Source organism: Hirundo rustica, chromosome 1, assembly GCF_015227805.2.
Source record: "Hirundo rustica isolate bHirRus1 chromosome 1, bHirRus1.pri.v3, whole genome shotgun sequence".
NCBI lineage: Eukaryota > Metazoa > Chordata > Aves > Passeriformes > Hirundinidae > Hirundo > Hirundo rustica.
Window position 1 is genome coordinate 152,188,238 of NC_053450.1, and position 24,478 is coordinate 152,212,715.

General features: G+C 44.1%; 1 protein-coding gene across 1 annotated transcript in view; it reads right to left on the reverse strand.

Annotated features, from left to right (window-relative positions):
- Window positions 1–24,086, reverse strand: part of CTDSPL (CTD small phosphatase like) — a 65,690-nt gene extending 41,604 nt beyond the window's left edge. The window contains exon 1 of the mRNA XM_040063386.2: window positions 23,716–24,086. Within this exon, the coding sequence (XP_039919320.1) occupies window positions 23,716–23,791 (76 nt within the window). The 5' untranslated portion in view covers window positions 23,792–24,086. The remainder of the gene's footprint in view (window positions 1–23,715) is intronic.
- Between the last annotated feature and the right edge of the window lie 392 nt (window positions 24,087–24,478).

Genomic DNA, 24,478 nt, shown 5'->3' on the forward strand with positions numbered 1-24,478 from the left:
GTAGAATTTCAGAGGTATAAGAATGTCATCTAAATTTTCAATCCAAACCTCAGCTGAATTCAAGACTGAGGATAAACATACACTATCCATCCTCAAATCATCTTTTCTGGCTACGTCATTGGGCAAATGAAGCAAGTTGATAGTTGAACAGTTTGTACTTTTCTGAAACACTCAGGAACTTGGGCAGGATGTCTCAAGAACCAGCACGTTAAATCTTTATCAAAAGAGGAACATCCCTTTCAAATGAAGTGACTTCACAATTCTGAGGGCGTTTTGACACGTAGTATGAGACTTAGTTGAAAGTGGGATTTTTATTTACTCTAGAAAACCTTAAAAGCTGTGCATGCACAATAGGGCAGCTACTTCCAACAGATGATTATACTGCCATGTAAGAAATGGCTTAGATGAGAGCATGACAAAATTTTTTTTTTTTTGAGGAGAAATCTATAGCAACAGTATCTTCAGAAATAAATGCAGCCAAGGCAAGTGTGAGTATAGAATGAAGGGCTGGCTTTAAACTGAAAACCATCAAAAACACTGTGGAAGAGAAGGACCTGTGCAGATGAATTATATTTAAGTAAACACAGAACTGCCTGAGTAAGAGGGAAACACCGGACAAACACACATTTAATTACTCCTTTGCACATCTAGGGTAACATTTTAAGCAAATACAGCTACTGAGGAGGTTACAGAGAACATGGACAGAGATCCATGAAGGTAGAGACACAGGAGCAGTAGAAGAGGCAACGGATCCAGCAGGATGAATTCCTCCTAAATATTGGGAATTACTGTGGTCAAACACTCAAATAGGGTTCCAGACAGGCTGTGAAATCTGCATCCTTGGAGATAGTCCAAATTTGACTGGAGAATGCTCAGAGCATCCTCAGCCTTGCTTTGAACAAGGACCTCCAGAAGTCCCTTCCAACCTGAATTCCTGGACATTGCCATGAGCCTGGAACCTCCTCTCACAGTAACCTAAAGACAGACAACAGGTATTTACTTACAGCTGTTCCATGTGCATGCAGGAGCACAAACCAAGCCTCAGGTACTTAAAGAATTACACACCAGTATTTCCAATGGCTGAAATAACATTAATGGATTAAAAAATCCCATTACTTAAAAAAAAAAAATCCCTCTAACATTGGTCTGCCAGTCTTGCAGGAACAATAAGCCTTTCCTTTTAATTTTTTTTTTCTGCAGCAGTAAATTAAAGGTTAGTATTTTTATCTTGAAAACTTATACTGCCAAGGAAGAAAACCTGAAAAGGGCTTGTGTGACACCTGAAAGGTGATTTTTTTTAAAAAAAACTGACATTTGCATCACACTGTATTCCTTAAAAGCTTTCCTCCAGTTTTCTGTTAGTCACCTTGCTCTCCCTTTTCTCAGTTTTCCATTTACTGTAGAAATATTGGCCTATCTTCTTTTTCTAGATCCTAACTATTTAGGTATCTTCATTCCCTGAAATTACTTCCCAGGACATTAACAGTGGAGGTAGAGCAAGCAATCTCAAAGTCTCCCAGTGGAAATAAAACACCACCTTGCTAATCACTGATCACAGAAAAAGGGTGAACAGTGTTAGAGTTTCACTAACTGCTAAATGTCCCATAAATATTTCCTAAATTGCAAGCTTTGATCATGAATCTTACCCTGCCAAGCTCCAGCAGCGAGCTAAATTTTATCCTTAGTGCCACAGACCAGCCCCACTAAAATCACACCACTGAGCTCCCAGCTGAGCCTGCAGAATGATTTAATCTGGACCTAAGGGAGAATTTCAGGGCAGGAGTTAAAAGTTGCCTGTAAATTCAACCCCCTCCCAACCCAAAACACAAATACCTGTGTTAATGCCTCCCCTCAAACCAAAGCTAAGCTCACACTAAGTCCTGTAGAGGGGCCAAGGCACAAATACCTGCAGGATGACACAAGATTCCAAAATATCACAGCTCTGTGTTCACAGGAGGACAAGGATGGCTACGAGGGAGACAGAAGCCATGGGAACAGCTCTGCCAAAGCTTCCCCGTTGCTGCATCTTTCTCTCCACTGACAGGAGCACCCTAAAGACCAAAATCACTGCAAGTCCAATGAAATTCATTAAAAACAATATAAAGTCTTAGCTCTAAACAGCTGTGAAAATTCCATTTTACTGTGAGTGCAGCAAATTTATTCTTCCTGATTACATTAAAAGAGAAATACAGCACAGAACAGGACAGTACAGAATTCTTCTAGTGGGATGCAGGCTTTGGACCTTTTTTATTTCCATTAGCAGTTCCCTGGACTATCAAAATTTATAGAAGATAAATCCAGTGTTCATGTGATCTCTTCCCTCACTGCACAACAGCATCCCATTTCCCTCCACAGCCAGTGTGAAGTCATTATCTCAGATGAATCCCCCTCTCCCTTTTCAGAACTGAGTATTGATTTTCCTCAGATGCATGGGGAAAAAAAAGAGCAGGAAATGCTCTTCCTTCAAGCAGGAAATGAAACATTTCTTACAAAGACTTTTCCTGAACCATCGAGCAGAGCATCCCGATCTCGCAAAAGAATAATTTAATTCAGAAACAGGCAATTAATGTTTTGTGGTGATGCTGACGGATAAACATAAAAAAAAAAAAAGTTGGTGGTACTCACTCAGGAAGGCAGCTGACAAAATCCATCAGACAAAGAATTAGGAGAGGTGATATTTTACCGAATTCACTTGCAGCTTTTTGCAATGGGCGATTTGCTAACATCCTATAGAAAGCGTGAAAACCATCCAAAAGGCCCCGGGAATAATGCAGACTTTCCATAACCCTCTATATTGTTCTCCTGGCTGCGTAACAGACACAAGAAGTTTCTCTACAGTGGCAAAACAACGAGTCCCTGCTGATGCTGAGATCGGGTTTGCATCTATGGAGTAGGGCGACGGGACTTCGGTGCGACACGAAACTTCCACAAAGCGCAATTTAAATGCTCTGCCCCGAGCTCATCCGGGAGCAAACGGCCCAAGTCCTCCCTGCAACGGGGAGAGCTTTCAAAATCTCTTCCATTTTTACTGAATTACTGCTTAAATTCACCCAGGTGTTGGGGGGTTTGGTGGCACTGATGCACTTCCGGCACGCTGAAGCGCCGCGTTACCTAACGCCGCTCCCAACGCGGCGTTCCCAAAATCCGAAAGCTCATTTTAACAACCACCCTCAAGGCTGCTAAACGAAGAACACCACCACCAACCACTGAATTTCTTCTGCCAAGTTTTCCCCTCTCCTTCTCCTGTGAAGAGAAGCTAAACGGCGGCACTCGGCGAGTCCGTATCCCTGGTTACACCGCGGCGGAGCCAAACCCCGGTGCTGACACGCAGCGTGACAAAGCTGGTGACAAAGCTGTCAAATTAGGATTCTGAACTCCACATTTAACTTATCTTTGCACAGAAGTCAGTGAAAATCTGTACAGGCTTCTTCACTGTTAATGGAGTCCCCAAGATTCATGTCATCCTCAAGGAGACAACTGCAACAGTGGGATCAGCTGTATCCTACGGCACTTGTGTTTCCTCCACCAACTTTGTCCTAGGTTACAATGTAAAATGTGCCCAAAGTATGTATTCTATCACCATCTACATGAAATGTTGTTGTGCACCACTGTTTCCCGTGCCCCCTCCCTCCAGACTATCTTCTGTTAATGGCCCATCAATACCGTCCTGCATGACTCATAGATAACTCTCCCCAGGAGCTATCTCTGTTTAATAGGCAATCAAGGACCCATTGCAAAACTGATAAAATGATATCAGTCCATTGTGAGATGCTCCGCCCAGGGGGAGGAGCCAAGCATTCCCACCTGGATATAATCGGGGCCTTGGGACAGCACAGGCAGCCTTACCCACTGGACTCCCAGAGGACAAGAGCTACCAGACCTTTCTGCAAGAACACTGCTTCAACAAGACCACTTCATCTGGACTGCCACCACCACGGTTTCAGGTTGTATTCTGACTCTGTCAGTGATCTTTTGTACCATTGCATGTGTTTTTATTTTACTTTTTTTTTTCCTCTCCTATTAAATTGTTTTTTCTGACTTGGAGTCTCTCGCTGGTTTTGCCTTCAAGCCAGCACATATATTGGCGCCCAACGTGGGGCAGGAGGTACTGAGAAAAGTCAGAATTACAATTTTGTAGTGAGGAAAAAAGAAACAGCTGTCCGCTATGATGTTCAACATGCTTTCATATATCTTATACCTAGCTCTCTACATTTTCCCACACATGGGGCAGTATTTGCCGGTCTTAATGCTCATGTGTAGACCAGGGTATGGTACCAAAATTGCTGTATTGGTCTATTATGTTTATTGTATGATAACCTCTGAGGCAATGAGCATCATTCGGAATATATACTCTATTTTGTGTTCTTGTCCTGGTCCAGAATGCTACATCTGGGCTCTCAATAATCGCACCCAGCCCCTGTGGGGAGGGGTAAAGAATGATTTTTTCCAGTCTTTTAGGTATGGCACAGCAGCTTTCAAAAGTATTGAGTTCTCTCTAGGTGCCAAGGACAGCATAATATTGTTGTTAGTTCTGCTTTGCCTTCTCTGCACGGCCTGCACCATGTTTAGAAATCAAACACTACATGGGGTGGTGCAGCGTCTCCTTGAGGAGGAGGGAAAAAGAAACAAATGCAAAACAACGGCATCCGTGTCTACACAAACTGTCGTAGAGGAAACAGGAACCGCATCTATGCAGACTGTCACAGAAGAGAAAAGAACCAAAAACAAGGCAACAGTTTCTGCATCTACTCAGACCATCACAGAAGAGAAAGGAACCAAAAACAAAGCAACAGTTTCTGCATCTACTCAGACCATCACAGAGGAGAAAGGAACCAAAAACAAAGCAACAGTGTCAGTGTCTACACAAGCTGTCACAGAGGAGAAAGAAACCAAAAGTGCCATCAGCATCTCCACACAAACTGTCACCGAAGCAGAACAACCTAAACCAGTGGCAGTTGCCCCTGTTCAGAAGAAGAAATCGAAGAGCAAATCTGTCCGCATAATGACTGATGAGGATGTGGCAGGACCTTCGCACCCAGCAGAAGAGACAGAGCCAGAGATCATCACCCGCTCTCTATCCCTGGGTGAACTGCGTGACCTGCGGAGGGAATTCACCCGCCAGACAAACGAGTCCATCCTAACCTGGCTGCTCCGCATCTGGGACGCTGCAGCCAATGACACCATTCTGGATGGAAGTGAGGCCAGGCAACTGGGATCGCTGTCTCGGGATGTGGTCATTGACCAGGGGATCGGGAGAACCCAACAAACTCTCAGCCTCTGGCGGCGACTGCTAACAAGTGTGAGGGACAGATACCTTTGTAAAGAAGACCTCCAGGTGCACCAAGGAAAATGGAGCACAATGGAACAAGGTACCCGATGCCTGAGGGAATTGGCTGTGCTGGAGATCATTTTCTCAGAAGACGAGAGATTTCCTAAAAGCCCAGATGATGTCCAGTGCACATCGCAGATGTGGTTGAGATTTGCACGGCTTGGACCAGAGATGTACTCCCGTTACCTGGCAACGCTGCAATGGAGGGAAGGTGAGGACAAGGTGGGCGTCTTGGTCAATAAACTAAGAATTTACGAGGATACTGTTACCGCCCCATTTCGTACCCATGTCTCATCCGTGGAAACAAGGCTGGCTGAGCAAGTCCGGAGCTTGATTGAAGAGGGCCATCAGAAACTAAAAAAGGAACTTAAGGAAGAAATTTACCACATCTCGCCAGAACCAACAAGAGTCTCTGCCATTAGGAGCAGGTACCCACCAGCCAGGGAGAGAGCATACACTCCACGGGGTAACCTCTGGTCTTTTCTTCGGGAACATGGAGAAGACATGAGGAATTGGGATGGAAAACCCACCTCCTCCTTAGCAGCCCGGGTACGTGAACTGAAGAGAGAGACACCTACCACGAAGAGCTCATCTAGAGCCAACATTGCTCCAGTCTCAAAGGCACAGAACCCCAGACAGTATAAGAAGAATGATATGACTGATCCACTTGAAGGGACCTCAGGAACATATTTACAGGAAGAAAGCAACGTATACCATGACCAGGAATAGGGGGGCCCTGCCTCTAGCCAGGTAGAGGAAAGGGACAATCGGATCTATTGGACTGTGTGGATCCGATGGCCTGGCACATCTGACCCACAAAAATATACGGCTTTGGTTGACACTGGTGCCCAATGTACCCTGATGCCATCAAGGTATGTAGGAACAGAATCCATTTCTATTTCTGGAGTGACAGGAGGGTCCCAGCAGCTGACTGTATTGGAGGCCGAAGTGAGTTTAACCGGGAATGGATGGCAAAAACACCCCATCGTGACTGGCCCAGAGGCCCCATGCATCCTTGGCATAGACTACCTCAGAAATGGATACTTCAAAGATCCAAAAGGATATCGCTGGGCTTTTGGGATAGCTGCTGTAGAGACAGAAGACATCAGACAACTGAGTACCTTGCCTGGTCTCTCAGATGACTCCTGTGCTGTGGGACTACTAAGAGTTGAAGAACAACAGGTACCAATCGCCACAACAACAGTACACCGACGGCAATACCGCACCGACAGAGACTCTGTGACTCCTATCCATGAGATGATTCGGAAACTGGAGAGCCAAGGGGTGGTCAGCAAGGCTCGTTCACCTTTCAACAGCCCTATATGGCCAGTGCGTAAGTCCAGTGGAGAATGGAGACTGACTGTGGATTACCGTGCTCTGAATGAAGTCACCCCACCACTAAGTGCTGCTGTGCCAGACATGTTGGAGCTTCAGTACGAGCTAGAGTCCAAGGCAGCAAAGTGGTATGCGACCATTGATATTGCCAATGCCTTCTTCTCCATTCCTTTGGCAGCAGAGTGCAGGGCCCAGTTTGCCTTCACCTGGAAGGGCATACAGTACACCTGGAACCGACTGCCCCAGGGGTGGAAACACAGCCCCACCATCTGCCATGGACTGATCCAGACTGCACTGGAAAAAGGTGAGGCTCCTGAACATTTACAGTACATTGATGACATCATTGTATGGGGGAACACAGCAGGGGAAGTCTTTGAGAAAGGAGAAAAGATCATCCAGATTCTGCTGAAAGCTGGTTTTGCCATTAAGCGAAGTAAAGTGAAGGGACCGGCCCAAGAAATCCAGTTCCTGGGAGTAAAGTGGCAAGATGGACGGCGGCAGATTCCCACTGAGGTCATCAATAAGATCATCGCCATGTCCCCACCGACCAGCAAGAAGGAGACACAAGCTTTCCTAGGCGCCATAGGTTTCTGGAGGATGCACATTCCTGAGTACAGCCAGATTGTGAGCCCTCTCTACCTGGTCACCCGCAAGAAGAACGATTTCCACTGGGGCCCTGAACAGCAGCAAGCCTTTGCCCAGATCAAGCAGGAGATCGCTCATGCGGTAGCCCTTGGCCCAGTGAGGACGGGACCAGAGGTGAAGAACGTGCTCTACTCAGCAGCCGGGAACAATGGCCTGTCTTGGAGTCTTTGGCAGAAGGTGCCTGGGGAGACTCGGGGCCGACCACTGGGATTCTGGAGCCGAAGCTACAGAGGATCTGAAGCCAACTACACTCCCACAGAGAAGGAAATCTTAGCCGCCTATGAAGGACTTCAAGCTGCCTCAGAAGTAATTGGCACTGAAACGCAGCTGCTTTTGGCACCTCGACTACCAGTGCTGGGATGGATGTTCAAGGGAAAGGTTCCTTCCACGCATCATGCCACTGACACCACATGGAGCAAATGGATTGCCCTCATCACACAGCGCGCCCGTATTGGAAACCCGAATCGCCCTGGGATTCTAGAAATTATAACTAACTGGCCTGAAGGTGAGACTTTTGGACTATCTTTTGAAGAAGAGGAAGAACAAGTGACACGTGCCGAGGAAGCCCCACCGTATAACGAGCTACCAGAGACTGAAAGACAATATGCCCTTTTCACTGACGGTTCCTGCCGAATTGTAGGCGCTAACCGGAAATGGAAGGCTGCAGTATGGAGCCCCACACGACGAGTTGCACAAGCTACTGAAGGACAAGGTGGATCAAGTCAAATTGCAGAACTTAAAGCCATCCAGCTAGCTTTAGATATTGCCGAACGAGAGAAGTGGCCAAGACTCTATCTCTACACCGACTCGTGGATGGTAGCTAATGCTCTGTGGGGATGGCTGAACCGCTGGAAAAAGGCCAATTGGCAGCGCAGAGGGAAACCCATCTGGGCTGCTGAGATTTGGCAAGACATCGCCGCCCGAGTAGAGAAGCTGACCGTTAAGGTTCGACACGTGGACGCACATGTGTCCAAGAGTCAGGCTAATGAAGAGCATCACAACAACGAGCAGGTGGACAAAGCCGCCAAGGTGAAAGTATCACAGGTGGATCTAGACTGGCAACACAAGGGAGAAGTATTCTTAGCCCGTTGGGCCCATGATGCGTCTGGTCATCAGGGGAGAGATGCAACATACCGATGGGCCCGTGACCGAGGGGTGGACCTTACTATGGACAACATCTCACAGGTCATCCACAACTGTGAGACCTGCGCTGCAATCAAACAGGCCAAGCGGGTAAAGCCTCTGTGGTACGGTGGACGATGGTTGAAGTACAGGTATGGGGAGGCCTGGCAGATTGACTACATCACCCTTCCCCAAACCCGCCAAGGCAAGCGCTATGTGCTAACTATGGTGGAAGCCACCACTGGATGGTTAGAGACCTACCCTGTACCTCATGCTACTGCTCGGAATACTATCTTAGGCCTTGAAAAGCAGGTCTTGTGGAGACATGGCACTCCTGAGAGAATCGAGTCAGACAATGGGACCCATTTCAAGAACAGCCTTATAAACACCTGGGCTAGAGAACATGGCATTGAATGGATATATCACATCCCTTATCATGCACCAGCTGCCGGAAAAGTTGAACGGTGCAATGGGTTACTTAAGACTACCCTGAAGGCGCTCGGTGGGGGGACTTTCAAAAATTGGGAACTGAACTTAGCAAAGGCCACCTGGATGGTCAACACTCGAGGGTCAATCAATCGAGCTGGTCCTGCCCAGTCTGAACCCTTGCACACAGTGGATGGAGATAAAGTCCCTGTGGTACACATGAAAGGCATTTTAGGAAAAACTGTTTGGATTAATCCCACATCAAGCAAAGACAGACCCATCCGTGGGATTGTTTTTGCTCAAGGACCTGGTTCCACTTGGTGGGTAATGCAGAAAGATGGGGAAACCCGTTGTGTACCACAGGGAGACCTAATTTTAAGTGAGAACTGAGTGTAGGGTTTCATTCTGTATATGTGTATATTTATCTATCTAGCTGTAAGAATGTATTAATTTAGGTATAATGTAGATGGTCATAGAATAAGGGGTGGATTATGTCCTAGGTTACAATGTAAAATGTGCCCAAAGTATGTATTCTATCACCATCTACATGAAATGTTGTTGTGCACCACTGTTTCCCGTGCCCCCTCCCTCCAGACTATCTTCTGTTAATGGCCCATCAATACCGTCCTGCATGACTCATAGATAACTCTCCCCAGGAGCTATCTCTGTTTAATAGGCAATCAAGGACCCATTGCAAAACTGATAAAATGATATCAGTCCATTGTGAGATGCTCCGCCCAGGGGGAGGAGCCAAGCATTCCCACCTGGATATAATCGGGGCCTTGGGACAGCACAGGCAGCCTTACCCACTGGACTCCCAGAGGACAAGAGCTACCAGACCTTTCTGCAAGAACACTGCTTCAACAAGACCACTTCATCTGGACTGCCACCACCACGGTTTCAGGTTGTATTCTGACTCTGTCAGTGATCTTTTGTACCATTGCATGTGTTTTTATTTTACTTTTTTTTTTCCTCTCCTATTAAATTGTTTTTTCTGACTTGGAGTCTCTCGCTGGTTTTGCCTTCAAGCCAGCACAAACTTTTAAGACAAACCCATTTTATTTACATGCACACAGGACAAAGCCACACTTAAAATGTTATTATCAAGTATCAGTTTATCAAAAAAATCCCCTCCACCAGAACCTAAAAACTATTCAAACACGTGGAACAAAATGGAAGATGCCCTCACATCAAATTTTATCAAGGAAAAAAAAAAAGAAAATTTTCCTGTTCCTGAGTACTTGCTAAGGAACGGGGCACAGCAGTATTTCCTTTTTTCACATATGGAAATGGTTCCAGCAACAGTTTGAATACTTGACTGAAAAAGTCCTACCAGATTTTTAAGTACTGCATTATTTAGGACTTCTCCAAGCAAGCCAAATGATGGAACTGAAAACACCAATGATGGCAGAAAGCCTTGTCTGGAAGACAATTATTGCCAAATTAGGAGGATCAGAGATGAGCAGGACACTGCCTCTTTCAGTCACACATCCACAGCTGAGGGACAACAGAACATCTGGCTCAGCTGCTCCTGAAAAAGGCCGAAATGGATACACAGCGGTGTTTGTGAACAAACACAGAAAAAAAACCCCAAAAAACCTCAACTCAAACCAACAAAAAACCACAGGCAGAGGAGAGGGGAGTCAGTGATGAGCAGGGAACGCCCTGGGACTTCTCCTGACACCTCCTGGCTCCACACAGGGCAGGAATAATGCAGTGTGGTCACCCCAGCAATGAAGAAAAGTGGCATATTTGGCCACTTGGACCAAAAGGCAGCTCATGGCCTAGAGGCACATTGGTATTATTTCCTGTGACTGTTCCAAGGGCTGCATTTATCCTCTGGGAAGTGCTATAAATAAACGGGATGTTTTCCAGAGGGAAGGGCGTTAATGGTCACTTTTACCCACACACTGCCAAAGAAGTATCTTTAGGTCAGCAGCCAAGCCCCCCCTTCAGCTGATGGGTTTTAATTGTTCCTACAAGAATTAAAAAGTGACTTCTCTAGCAAATCCTTGATGGTTCCTTTCACTACAACACAAATCCAGAATTTAACGTGTTGATATTAACTTCTCTTGTTCAATATATTTATTTTTGCTATTATTTACCATGCAACACAACTGATTACAGAGAAGTTAATCCATGAAGACTTTGTAAAGAAAACAACAATTCACAGGTGCTTTAGTTATTTAGTAAACTTGAAATCTGGTGGGTTTTTGAACTTGTTTTTGGTATCTTATCACCTGAGGAAAATAGTCAGTATTTATTTTGTTACAGCACAAAACCATCAAACCTCAATGTTTGATTGCTTTGAATGAATAAATAGAAAGCAAAACTGAAAGAATTTGCAAACACATCTGCCCACTGGACTTGGTAGTCATTTCCACAACTGCAACATTTTATCAGCTATTTGAAAATACAGGATGCAGCTTCCCAGACAATCACAGTTGCTGTACACATATGGTCCTAATTAAAGCAAGAAAACCAGTTTATTCCTGTAAAACACTTCCTAGCAGCAGCAGCTGCCAATCACCTGGTAACTCTGAACATGTTTTTCACTCAGGATTCTTATGCCTTTGAAATTGTGTTGTTATTATTACCCAGAAGAGAAACCTTTACTGACCTTATTACCAGAAGAGAAGATAAAACCATTTGTTACTTGAAGGCTTTCATACAAAGACCACCTACAGTGGGACTTAAGAAATCATCTTCATAACAAAAATTGCAGAGTATTTTATTTTTAAAGAGCAGCATGCGTTGGGCTGACAATTACTGGAAAACAGTTTAGAAACAGCACCATAAAGTTTGGTTTTCCCATCTGACTCCACCTGGTATTTTAAGTGGCCAGTGGAAACATTTTACTGCAGCCTTTCACCATGAGCAATAGAAAAAAAAAAATTTTTTTTTTTTGTTAATTACTATGTGCATTGTTTGCTGAAAAATTAATGAATTTTTACCTATGACTCTCTAGAATTATTTCAAGTGAATTCCAACACCCCCTATCCACAGCACAAGGATAAACAGAGCCTAAACTAAACTGATATTAACCTTAAGAGGAATTCAGGATTATCTCAGCACATTCTGCAAGGACTCAGCCCAGCCTTATCTTACCCTTATCTGTCTTTCAGTGCCCATCGAAGGCATTTCCAAAATAAAACCAGGTTACTTTTATGTTTTAGTACAAACACGACTCAGACAGATGCACACCCTTGCACACCAGCATCCTCCTTTCTCAAGGGGCTGGAGAGTGGTTTGTACAGGCTGAGCGCCAGGTCACCTTGCTAAAAATTGTGCTGCTGTGTCCTCGTGGTCACCACCACAAGGTCACCTTCGACATTCCCAGGAGTAGTTTCATGCTCACAGCTTCTATCCCTGCTAATATTACTGGGAATTTTTTTCTGTGCTTTTATTTTGGTTTGCTTGGTTTTATTCTTGGGTGAGGTTTGTGTTGGTTTTCTGTTTTCTTGGATTTAGGAGCACAGGTAATTATTTTTTATGTCGCAAAGCCGTAATTGATATATTTAGATTTAAAGTTTAAGAAGACTGCAAGTGTTATTTGAGGAGAGTTTGGTGAAACAAATAATTTTGGGTGACAAGCGAAAGAACCAGAACCATCTATGGCAAATATGGAAATTCACCACTGTGGAAACTGTATTTGAACAGAACCACAACTGCACAAGGTCAACACAAAGTTTTGTACTTCAGGGCTTAATCCAGTATGATACACAAAATGAAATGGCAGAGTTTCATTCTATTTAGGACTTTCCCTGAAAGGACACTTTGAAAAATTATAAAGTAAAAGCTCCTTCTGACCTTTTCTTTTTAGTTACTAAATGCTACTCTGCATCCCATGGAAATGGCGCCTGACTGAGGGATCCAAGGACACCTGGTCCTTAGGAATCTGCTGAGGTTGTTCCTGCATCCAGGGCAGGTTTGGTCTGATTTTTTTCTCCTTTTAATATTATTACAGTTATGTATTGTGAGATAGTAACAGTATTTAGCTCTTATGTTTAAGATAAACAACTGACTGATTTAAAGGTACTGGAAAGAATCCATCACTGCCACAAGTGACATTTTTAAAAACATTCCGCTCTCCAAGCTCCCTTGCCTGCCAGAACGATGCTAAACAGGTAATTTATGACGTGCAGCAGCAACTGCACAAGTAAATACAGGCATGAGACCCAAACAGATTCCTATTTCAAAACTGTCAAGTTTGATTTCTAGTTTTGTTCAAATTTTTGTCTTTTCCCCATCATGACGTTTACCAAAGGGAAAGTGGAGAAGTGGAGGCAACTGTAGGGTAACATACTGGGCACCAGCAAGTATGAAAGATTTATAGGGAAAAAACCCCAAACTATCATCATACTAACACTGAATGCTCTTTGTAGCAATACTAGTTGGCATGTAATTAGTGTGTACAATTAATTACTAACACCCTTCCCAGTAGAGACAGCGAGAATTTGCTGGATTGTTTCAGATTTCTTAGAGGGCAGGGAAAAAAAAGAAAAAAAAAAGGGCATTTGAATTTCAGGGTTAAGTTTGCATTAAGCTATCAGTTTTATCATGGTAATCTGGAGCCAGAAACATTCATGTGTTCAATCCACTCTGAAATTCAGAAGGACATTTCCTGGTTTTTCTTAGGTTTCACTTTCAATCTCCATTAAACCTCACCATACATCCTTCTTTGACATATTTAATCTCAGCGTAAGACGGAATCTTCCAGAAAGACAGGAGATCCTGCAATGTGAGGAAAAAGGAAGCCCACAACTATGCACTCACGATAAACCCGATTAAACAAATCCAGTTAAATTCTCATTCCTTTGTGGATAAGCACAGACCTCTACACAGATGCAAATTGTTTTCCAGTTATGCTGTAAACCCCCCCCTTCTGGGACTTTCCAATTTATGTCAATGTGTAATTAGCAAATGAATTGCTCTGCAGGCTGCATTCAGTATTCTTTTCCTTGTCTTAGTTCCCCATCTAACATAACCTTCCCCCCTTCTCCACTTCCAAAACTCTCAAAATCATTTTCAACTTGCAGATTCTCAACAAAATCAGCTTCACATCATAAAAATTAACGAGAACTGGCAGCTGGCCAACAAATGGCTTGGCAAAGGCAATCACCTTCCAGCACCCAAAACACAGGAAAACTCCCGATGAGTTCAGGATAAATACAAATACAAACACTTGAGGTGTTCAGTTGGCACTATCTAACAAAATTTTACCCTTCCATCTTCTACTGCCCCATCCATGGAAGTGTCCAAGGCCAGGCTGGATGGGGCTTGGAGCAGCCTGGTTTAGTGGAAGGTGACCCTGCCCCAGGCAGGGGGCTGGAACTGGATGAGCTTTAGGGTCCCTGACAATCCAAACCGTTCTGTGACTGGTGACACACAATCCATACACTGGAACACAATCAGTACCTTTACAATACTGGTTTTCAGTACCTTTATAAGGTTGCATCAGTTACAACAAATGCAAATTGCTGCCAGTTAATCCTGTTTAGGAACTCCCAGATAAACAATTTTGGAAACCATTTCTTCACAGGTTATGCAGGTCACCTGAGTGATGCATGAGCAAACATTTCCTTTAACCCAAATGGGACATTCTGTCTTTCACTCTGAAGCCATGCTGTACCCTGGGAAGAGCCCTGGAGTACTTACTCTATTATTCTGGTTATTTTTCATGCATATCCTCCCTTTAAATACATCACAACATGCACTGGAGGTGAGAGAGGACCTTTATCTTCCTAAATTTCAACACACACAGAGCATCTCTCCTTATAAGACAGCTCCCACACCACCCTGGCCAACTTCCCAGGAGACAATCTGTCCCTATAGTACTGTCCAGGGCTCCTCCTCAATGCACCACCTCAGTCCCAAACATCCACTACAGCTTCTCACAGAATCACAAAGCTTGGAAAACACCTCTGAGATAGATTACAACCATCTGACACACCAGAATTATCCCTGGACACAGCCACCAAACACCACAGCCCCTCGAGCTTCAACAGCACCAGAGCACAAAGAGGCAGCTGGTGCAGTCCAGATCTTCTGATGAGAAGATAAAAAGGCAAGAAAGCAAAACAAGGCAAGGGAGAGAATTTAAAAAAAAAACCCAAAAAGTCAAAGATTAATTCCAAAAATCCCTGTGAAATACATACTTGAAGCATTTTCCCTGAAATGCTTCACTTTACACCGCATTCATCAAATCGTTAAAGTATACCTTCAACCAGTTTTAGTTGAAAGAAGTCTCATAAGCCCATTTTCAAAAAAAAAGAATTAAAGGTTTTGTGAAGGTGTAATGAGATACTTTACAATTGTACCTTTCTCTCCAGGTGGTAAATGCTAGACCTTTCTTTGTGCTTGGCTGAAGCAAGCATATAAATGATTAAATATTTTCTAGGAACGTGTCACTATTGACCTCTCCTGCAGAACGCCTCTATTTGACTATCACTAGGAAAAACTGGCAAACCTCACACTGCAAACCAACTTCAAAATCTACACCCACCATTCTGATTTATACCGAGGTGGACCTGGTGCAGAAACACCAGGAGGCCACGAAAAAGCTCTGAGAGCTGGAGAACATCTGGCATGGAGACCAACAAAGGGGTGGGGAGAGCCAAGCCTGGAGAAGAGAAGGCTCTGGAAGATCTCAGTGATTCTCTTGGAAGACCAAGAGAAGGCACTGGAAGATCAGTGGAGGGGCTCCAAGAGAGCTGGAGAGGGACTTGGGACAAGGGACTGGAGTGACAGGACAAGGGGGAATGGTTTAAAACTGACAGAGTGCAGGGTTAGATGGGATATTGGGAAGAAATTCTTCCCTGTGAGGGTGGTGAGGCTCTGGCACAGGGTGCCCAGAGAAGCTGTGGCTGCCTCTGGATCCCTGGAAGCGTCCAAGCCCAGGTTAGACAGGGTTTGGAGCAACCTGGGGTAGTGGAAGATGTCCTTGCCCATGGCAGGAGGTGGAACAGGATGGGCTTCAAGGTTCTTTCCAACCCAAAGCACCCTGTGATCCTGTGAAAGCTTTTCTGTAATCAGATCCCTGGTAACCACATGTACGTGCACTCGTGGGTAACGAATGCAAATATGTAAATATTCCGGCATGAAAATACAAGACAGCTTTTGTGGACAGAAATAAAGCAGCACTGTCTGCCAATTGTTAAATGCATGCTCAGAATGACTTTGTATAAAATTCCTATCTTTTAAAAAAACCTCTTTACTAAAATTGCTTCAAAAAACAAAAGACCTGGATTCTTCTACACCTGTCCACTGTAACAACAGATTTGTGGCAGAATTTCTTTACGGTGATTATGATGGAAACTGATTTATCTACCCCAAAGTGTTCCCAAAGGCAGGAGCTCACCCTCAAGAGCTGGAAGCACATCCCTCCATCTGGCTCCGGGAGGCCAGGGGAGGAGTCCCACACACCAAGGGAAGGGCCAAGCTTTGCAAATCATCAAATAAACAAGAAAGTTTCAAATTTTACTGCTGAGTACAGCAGGCCAGGAAACAGCAAGATTGGTTTTACTGCCAATTCCGCTGGGAATCCTGGAGGACAAGTCAGGAAGCAGAGAGCTGCCGGGGTGGGGGAGAGCGTGGCAGTGAATAAAAATCAATATTTCACTTGCTACCAGGAAAACAAGGTCTGCAACAGTGGCAGCAAAACGACTGGCCAGTCGCTCAGCAGAGAGGACTCGACTTTAAACAATATCATCTATATGCAAACTGTAACTGCAGGCTGAGGTCCGCGAAATATCTGCCTCCTACAAACCCGTCCTGATATTTTAGAAGCATTTTAGAAGTTACGTAGGCATTAGATTTTGACAGATCAGGCATCTGTTATTTGGGGCTGCTCCTCTGCACAAAATAGGTCCTGCAGAGTCTTATTTTCACATCTGTCAGGTTTTAAATATAATATCACAAGAGACTAACAGTTTCTTGAAAAAATAAATAAAGAAAAAAATCTTATTTCAAACCCCCCTGCTACCCTTAGAATCCAAGTCTATCATATATTTATTCAGCTTTAACTCGCTATAAATTTTCTAGATAATATAATTCTCGTTTCCAGTGCAGCCAATCACTTCTAATAATTGGGTTCTTCTTTTTACAAATCATACTTTATTATCTCGTACAAAGAAAACAAGAAGTGGCATTTTGCAAGTGATCATTTTGATAAGAGGCTGAATAAAGCCTACAAGCTTTAGAACAGGACTTTTCTCTGCTCATTTGGTTAAAGTTGATATTTTTACTGCTAGTATCTGTGTTACACAGTAGCAGCTGGCACTGAAAGGACTGGACTGTATAAGACTCTTGGATCTTTTTTTGTTTTACAGCAAACATACCAGAAATAATAAAAAAAAAAAGGACAAAATTACACCACAGCAGATCACTTGGAATGTATTTTCACTCAGATCTATTTAGATGCTACTTATCCTTTCCATATTCATCCCATCCATGTCTGTTTTATGCCTCAACCTCTCCAAGTAAAAATAAAGCAGGCTCCCCTCAAACTCCAGCAAAAGCAGAATTCATAGAAGATTAACATTTCCAGCGTGAAGCTCTTGGAAGTGTCTGTGATGACATTAAAGCACAAAAGGCTTCTTTCTTCTGTGCCTGCCTACAGCTCTGGGAGTTCAGCAAACAATTTAAACCCAGTGAGATTTTGAGCTGAGCAAAACCCTGTTTTGAGCTGAGCACTGGAAATACAGCTTAGATCAGGAACATCCACTAGAACCGACTCATGGAGGCTTAGGAGATGTTGCTGAATGTTTCTGGGAGAGTTTTCCAGCCAGGTTTCCCCTGCTGAGAGGCACGGGATGGCTTAAAATCCTCACCAGCAATCCAGATGGGATCTTTATAAACATCTGAACTGGCCTGGCCCATTGTAGTTTTATCAGCCCTTCTCTTGTTACAGCTTGGAAGATCCCATCCTTTCCTGGAAATAATTCTGAGCTGGGATAAGGGGACAGATAACGGGTGGGCAGAGAGCCTCAGACTTCATCAGGGCAGCACCCACTGCCCAGGAGTGGTCAGGGCAGCCTGGGAACCCACCTCAAACACCAAACTATTCCCTGTCCCACTGCCAGCCTCTGCCTGGGCTCTAGAGGAAAAGGCAGGATTTCACACCCTTCTGTCCCCCAAACGGGCTGGAGCACTCTGGCAGCTCTCTGCTCCTTCCTGGTCCTACGTATATCCACATTCCTGCTCCTCTCCCAGCAAGAGATATCCCCCAGGCAAGGAGGAGAAAGAGGGATGAGCCACATTTTCCCTTACTGATTCACACAGTGAGCAAAACCTATGGAAGAATGTAGATAATTAGACCTGTCTTTGCTTTCCCTAATTTTTTTTTTAAAGAAAATGTTAGCTCTTGTGGACAGAAAAACTTCCAAAAAATTGTCAAATTCTCTGCTGGCTGGGCATGAGTAATGGACAAATTCAACCCCTAAGTTATCATTTCCATATCCAGGATTGCCTGAAACTGGATTTTTAATTGCAAATGTAGTACTGTGTCCCAAGCATGGTGGTCATTGCCAACAACCCAAAATTCAGCAGACAACAAAAGAACACTTGCTTACAGAGGGAATACCTAAGACTTGACATATATATATACATAAACTGTGGGATAGATCTAATTTGCAACCATTTTCAGGTCAGAACAGTACCTTTTACAAGACAACCAAACTCATAAATTAAGCATTCCATGATGGGAAAACAAAATGCCCACAGTCAAACCTATCTATGAGGGCAACAGGAACATCCTTCACAACAATGACTAAGTCAGGGAGTTTCATTTCTCTTGGCCTTTTGCCTTCTCAGCATTTCAGTTTTTATCCCTTTAAAGAATCGAAAATGGACCCGTTATCCAGAGGCTTATTTGGAATGTTCAGCTTAAACTCTGAAAGCTGAAGCGTGGCATCGATCACGCCGCATTTTTCTGATTATGCTATTTGCATTTCTGAATACTGAATTAACAAAATGTAGGTCAACTTTGTTGGGCTTCTATCTCTTTTTTAAAGGCATGTTAAACTTCTGAGCACTTTAGTTAAATCACCTCGTTGAAACCAGTATGAATTCGAGTTGACAACAAGCACTGTGAAGAAATGATCACACTGCAGGTTATGGACTGACTGAATATTTGATAATTCAGGCAAATTATCATTCCCATCTGCCAGTGCACTTCTACCTGTTAACTGCGACCCTAAATCAAATCTTGGGTTACTACAGGTTACTACAGTCTCCCTGGAACATAAAACCTACTGTATGGCTACTCTGGTTTCATATAACAAAAATGTCATTAGTTAATGATTTAAAATTTTACCCTCTGTGAGCAATTCACATTCCAGTGGACTGCTGGAGTGGTTGCCACATCTTTTTTTTTTTTTCTTTCCCTCCCCTTAAAATGCTACTTTAGTGTTAAAATTCTGAAGTCAATATTACAAAAAACTGTTGAGACAATGTCTCAGGATCATTAACATATGTTCAAGTGCTTGAGTACTCTGAATCCTGGTGATGTAATGGCAAAAAAAAGTACATCCAAAGTATTTTCAGCTATATTCAAAACATTTTTTTTTTTAATTGAAGACACAATTGAAGGCTTATTTTGGCTTTTAGCTTGAGATCTTCAGAACTCCTTGTTTAAAATTATAATGAGTATTGCTCTCATTGCTGTTTTTTCCAACTCTACTTGAAAGAAAAAAAAAGTTTGTGAAAACATCCTCAGGGACTCACTCACACTGAGATTAAAAAAAGAAAAAAAACTCTAATGGTTCAGGTTCCACCGTGAACCTTTTTCAAATAATTTATTGCAGAAGACAATTCACATCTGTAGGGACACTAAAACATTCTGTTACTTTAAATAACTGAAAATAAGACACTCAACTGACAAGCAAATTTCACAGAAGCCAAGAAAGATGTATGTGAAGACAGAAAACAAAACACCACAGCCTGAAGGAGGTACCTAAAGGACTGGACTATTTTTCTCTGCTCTTTAACTTGGTACTTGGAGACAACCAAGAATTTGCATCATTTATGAGGATCAAATTAATGCAGGTAGGTAAAAAATGGAAATTCACTTCTTTGGACTGAATGCCTGCTGCCATGACCGCTCGCAATGAGACACTCAGAGCAACTCTGTCAGCACTGCTCAGTTTTCTGTACATTTAACCACACAGATTTTACATTACAGGTCTGTGAGTAATAGGAATTAATAAAAATAAAACAAAATAAAACAACCAGTTGATTTTATCTGTGCTGATTTATAGAGATCCAGACTTTCAGTTTTGCTTCGTACTTTTTGTGTTTTTCTTAGTTGCTCACATTTACCCCCAATAAAACAAACCTCTTTCCACATACTCAGGTCTCCATTTTAGCTTCAAGTTTGTTAATGTTCCCAATTTCCAGAACAAAATATATTTCTGCAAAGAAATAGTATTTCTGTTACTTAAAAAAAAACTAACAGGGAACTGAATTCTCTGTGAATTTAGCATTCAAAGTATTTCCAGGCACCTACGTATCACTTCCAGTTGGAGAACCCAAGTTTCTATTTCCCAGAACTAATTCACCAACACAGATAGGGACCAAAACCCCCCAGCACCATCAACACCACAGGCATTTGAGAACATTACAATAATAAAAATAAAAAACTAAGATTGTAGCAAACCTTCCATGCTCAGCTTTCATTTTGACAGACAACTAAATCCAGGGCACCACCATGTGGCAACATATTAGGGAATGGTTCACATACCAAGACCGGTTTTTTTTCTACCTTCAAAATTTTTTGCTATTTCTTAAAAAAATAGACATTAACAAATCCCTCTTAGTGTTTGTAGGATCCCCCCCGTAACAAGTTGCCAGAGCTTCACTCATCTCAAAAGCTATTTTTTAATACATCTGGGCTAGCAAGAAAATGCTTGAGCATTTTTATTTGTAAAACACAGTATTTACCTAAACACATAACTGCCCCAGGACCAGAGAACCAGCTCTGTTTCTTGCCAGCCTCGCTCCCTCGCACAGGAGAAATCTGGCAAAAGCCTACACTACACATCGAATTCCTTTTAAAACATAAATACATTAAAAAAAAAATAAATCAAACTAAATGCTGGCCTCGGATCTGATTAAAAGCTTAAAAAAAATCTTGGGAAAAAATCAGAAGTTTGAAGGTGTACACATGCATTATTTAGCAGCTGCTCAGTTACTCTGGAACTGCTTCTCTCCAGCATAACAACAAGAAAACATTTTTTTTTTTCCCCACGAGACACCAACACAAGGTCTCAACAACCCTAAGAAAACCCTGATTCCCAAAGCCACCACATGCCACTTAGTACCCTGGAATTTATTTCTGCAGCCAAATGCTGAACTCAGAGGGAAAAAAAAAACCAAACAAGCTTTAATGAAAAGTGGACAGCCTTGGCTCTCACAGCACAGTGCTGCTGTATTTCACCCTATCACAAAATTCCAGAATTCAGGCTCAGCTGATTCTGGATTTCATGAAATAGAGAGTTAATTCATCATGCTTTAACGTATTTGAGAGCCATTTTGTACCAATAACACCGAGCACAACCTGAATTAGCAGCAAAGACTCACTTAACACCAGCCTCCTGCTAGGAGCTTTTATCTGGACTCCCTATCTCCACTCCGGGCTCTCTCTCTCACTCTCTCAGCTCGCCGAACCTAAAGGCTCTGCTAGAACCGCTCTGAAATCTGACAGAAAATTGGGTGACGATGTGCAGCCACGCCAGGGAGGCAGGTGGAGCAAGGGGTTCCCACAAGCTCCGTACCTCGAGCACCGGGAAAACCTGCAGTGGGAGAGGTTGGAGTAAGCAGCGCTCTCCTTCTAGAGCCCAGGACGGACAGAGCCGCAGTTCTGCTGCTGCAAAAGTTGCTCTGGAGTGATTTGAAAGTCTTACCACAGAGCTCATCATCAATCCAAGGCATGCACTGGAACCACATTGGGGAAAAAAAAAAAAAAAAAAAAGCACACCCAAAAAGTAAAACAAAACAAAACACCTCCCAAAAAAGATAATTCACCTCCTGCTTGAAGATGACGCTGGAGTTTCCTCATCTCCAACTCCAGCTCCCCTCCTTCCCCTCTCCCCCAGCCCAGCCCAGCTAACACGAAGCCTGAAAAGCTCCTTCCCTGCAACGAAGACCATCATGATTTTCTGCCAAAGACAAACCAATAGCAAGAACACAATGCACATTATGCAAGTTACTGCAGAGTTATGCAAGTTAGATGCATATTTTCACTTGCTCTGCCGAGGACTCCGAAGCCACTTGTTTGATGTGGATGCCTACTCTTATTCCGAGCTGTCAAATCCTCCTCTGCTTGTCTCAACTGGCTTTTTTACACTAAAATTTCAAGCAGCTGCTACGGGTATTAACGAAGCCCTTCCATTACATACAAAAACACAGGCCATTAAAACCACAGCATCTGAGCACAGTATCGCACATGTCTACCCCAAATCAGGTCTTAGGAGACAAGGTAGGCAAAGCACAGCACCTCATTTACTGTAGATACCCCACGCCCCACATTGCCAAAACAGAGGAAAGCATCAGAAATCTCTTGAGCCAAACCAGGCCTCGTGGTGGAAGTACTACCTCACAAGCAAAAGGAATTAAAGAGTTATATAAACACTTCTAGGCTGAAAATAAGTAATTTTTTGTTCAAACACACCCCAAACCTGATGGTTGGTTTTTCTTTTTTTTTTTTCATTTTAATCTACCTCCATTCTTCCGCAGTCAGCGCTAGTGAAGCAAGAAGACAGATTTCACGTATGGCCTTACAGTCAAAAGTAACTGGGAGCAACTTCTCCACCAATATGGGAGGCTCTCACCTCGTATTTCCAAGATGAGCCAGACAAAAATACAAGCTTTCTGGGCACCAAATCCATCCATTTCAGGGGGAGACCCATCAATCTACCATTTTAGACGACTGCTCAGCAATCTGACCATACCTACCAAGGAACATGGACATAACTCCATTTCTAATTTCTGCCCTTTCTCCCCTATTTACCAGCGCTGCCTGTAACAAAGCATTAAACTGACATCCAAACAACTTCCCAAAGCCGTGAACAAACCCCCAGAACTTGAACCCTCCTGCTCACCCACCAGACGCAAGGATACAAGCACTTACAGCCCCAAGACTGCTCCAAGCCTCCAAAAGCAAACAAGGTTAAGGGCACTCGTCAACATCCACTTTTGAGGGAAGCAGCTCCTTTCAGGCACGCTGGATTCATCTCATTTGGGAGTAAAACCCGATCCAAGTGTGATGCCTTACGCAAGCAGCAACTATTTATCTAAGGAGTACATAGAGCCTGCTTCTACAAGTAGCCTGTGTCTCTTTCTGAGAAGCACAAGTAACCTCCAACAAACCTGAAAGCTGCACAGATTCTGAAATGGGAGGCAGGGAGAAATATAGGAAAGAAATCTGGTTTAAAAAAAAAAAAAAATGGAGAGGGGAAAAGAATTTAAAATCTTTACAGCAGATATTTCAAACCCTTCCAACACACTCAGCACAGGTATCCCCTCCCTGGAGCAGGGCACTAACTGCACAGTGACCACCTTATAAAGTTACCTTCGCAAACCTCAGGGAAGAAGAGTATTTTTCTTAAATGACTGATGAAATTCGAGATTTAAACACTTCTAACAAGTTCTCAGCTGTATCCACCAAGAAGTTTCAGAGACCCTTCACGCAAATACCTTCATCCCCCCCCAAAAAACCAGCCCAAACCCAACAAGCACTCCTCTATGCCCGGCAGCCTGAAGAATGCGATTTGTTATGACGTGCATTTTTAAAGAGAGGAAAAAGAAAACCAACCAAAAAAAAAAAAACCCACGATGGAGAAAGATAGGCAGAAGCTCACCTTTATCCTGAGTGCAGGACAGGATCTCCTCCTCTTTGGGGTTAGTCACCTGGGTGATAATGGACGGGTTGTCCATGGAAACAGAGTGAGATTCCACCTGGCTATTTCCCTCTCAGAGGCAGGCTTGTGTGCGGGGGGAGAGGGGTGGGGGGGTGGGGGAAAGCGGGTTTGTTTGTTTGTTTTAAAAAAAAAAAATCAAGACTGAGGCTTGTATTTGGAAAAAAAAAAAAAAAAAACAAAACAAAACCAAAACAACCAAAACCTCAACAAGCAACTCCTCCAGGAGCGAAACCGAGGGGAAGGGGGTGGGAAGGACGCCAAACGCGATGCCACCGCGGCCTCTTGCCGGCGCCAATTCTGCACGGCGAAGGTGGGGGGGGGGGGGGGGTTCGGGGGGGGGGGGGGAAAGGAGCGCAAACCCCCCCCCTTAAAAAAAAGAGAATTAATCCAATTCACCCTTCCGGGAAGCCCGCCGAGCGCTTCCCCCCGAGCCCCCGCCGCCGCCTCCCGAGGCGGGGGAAGAGCCCCCGTCCCTCCGCTCCGCGCCTCCCCCCGCGGCCTCACGCCGCCCCCCGCATCCACCTGAGCCGCCCCTACATACCCCCCCCCCGCCGCCCGCCCCCGCGCTTATCTCATCCCCGCGCCCCCCTTCCTCCCGCGGGCAGCGCTCGGCGGAGCGACGCCGGGCCGCCCCCTCCACCTCCACCTCCTCCTCCTCCTCCCCCCGTTCCCGGGTCGCGGGCGAGGAGGGAAGCGCGGCGCG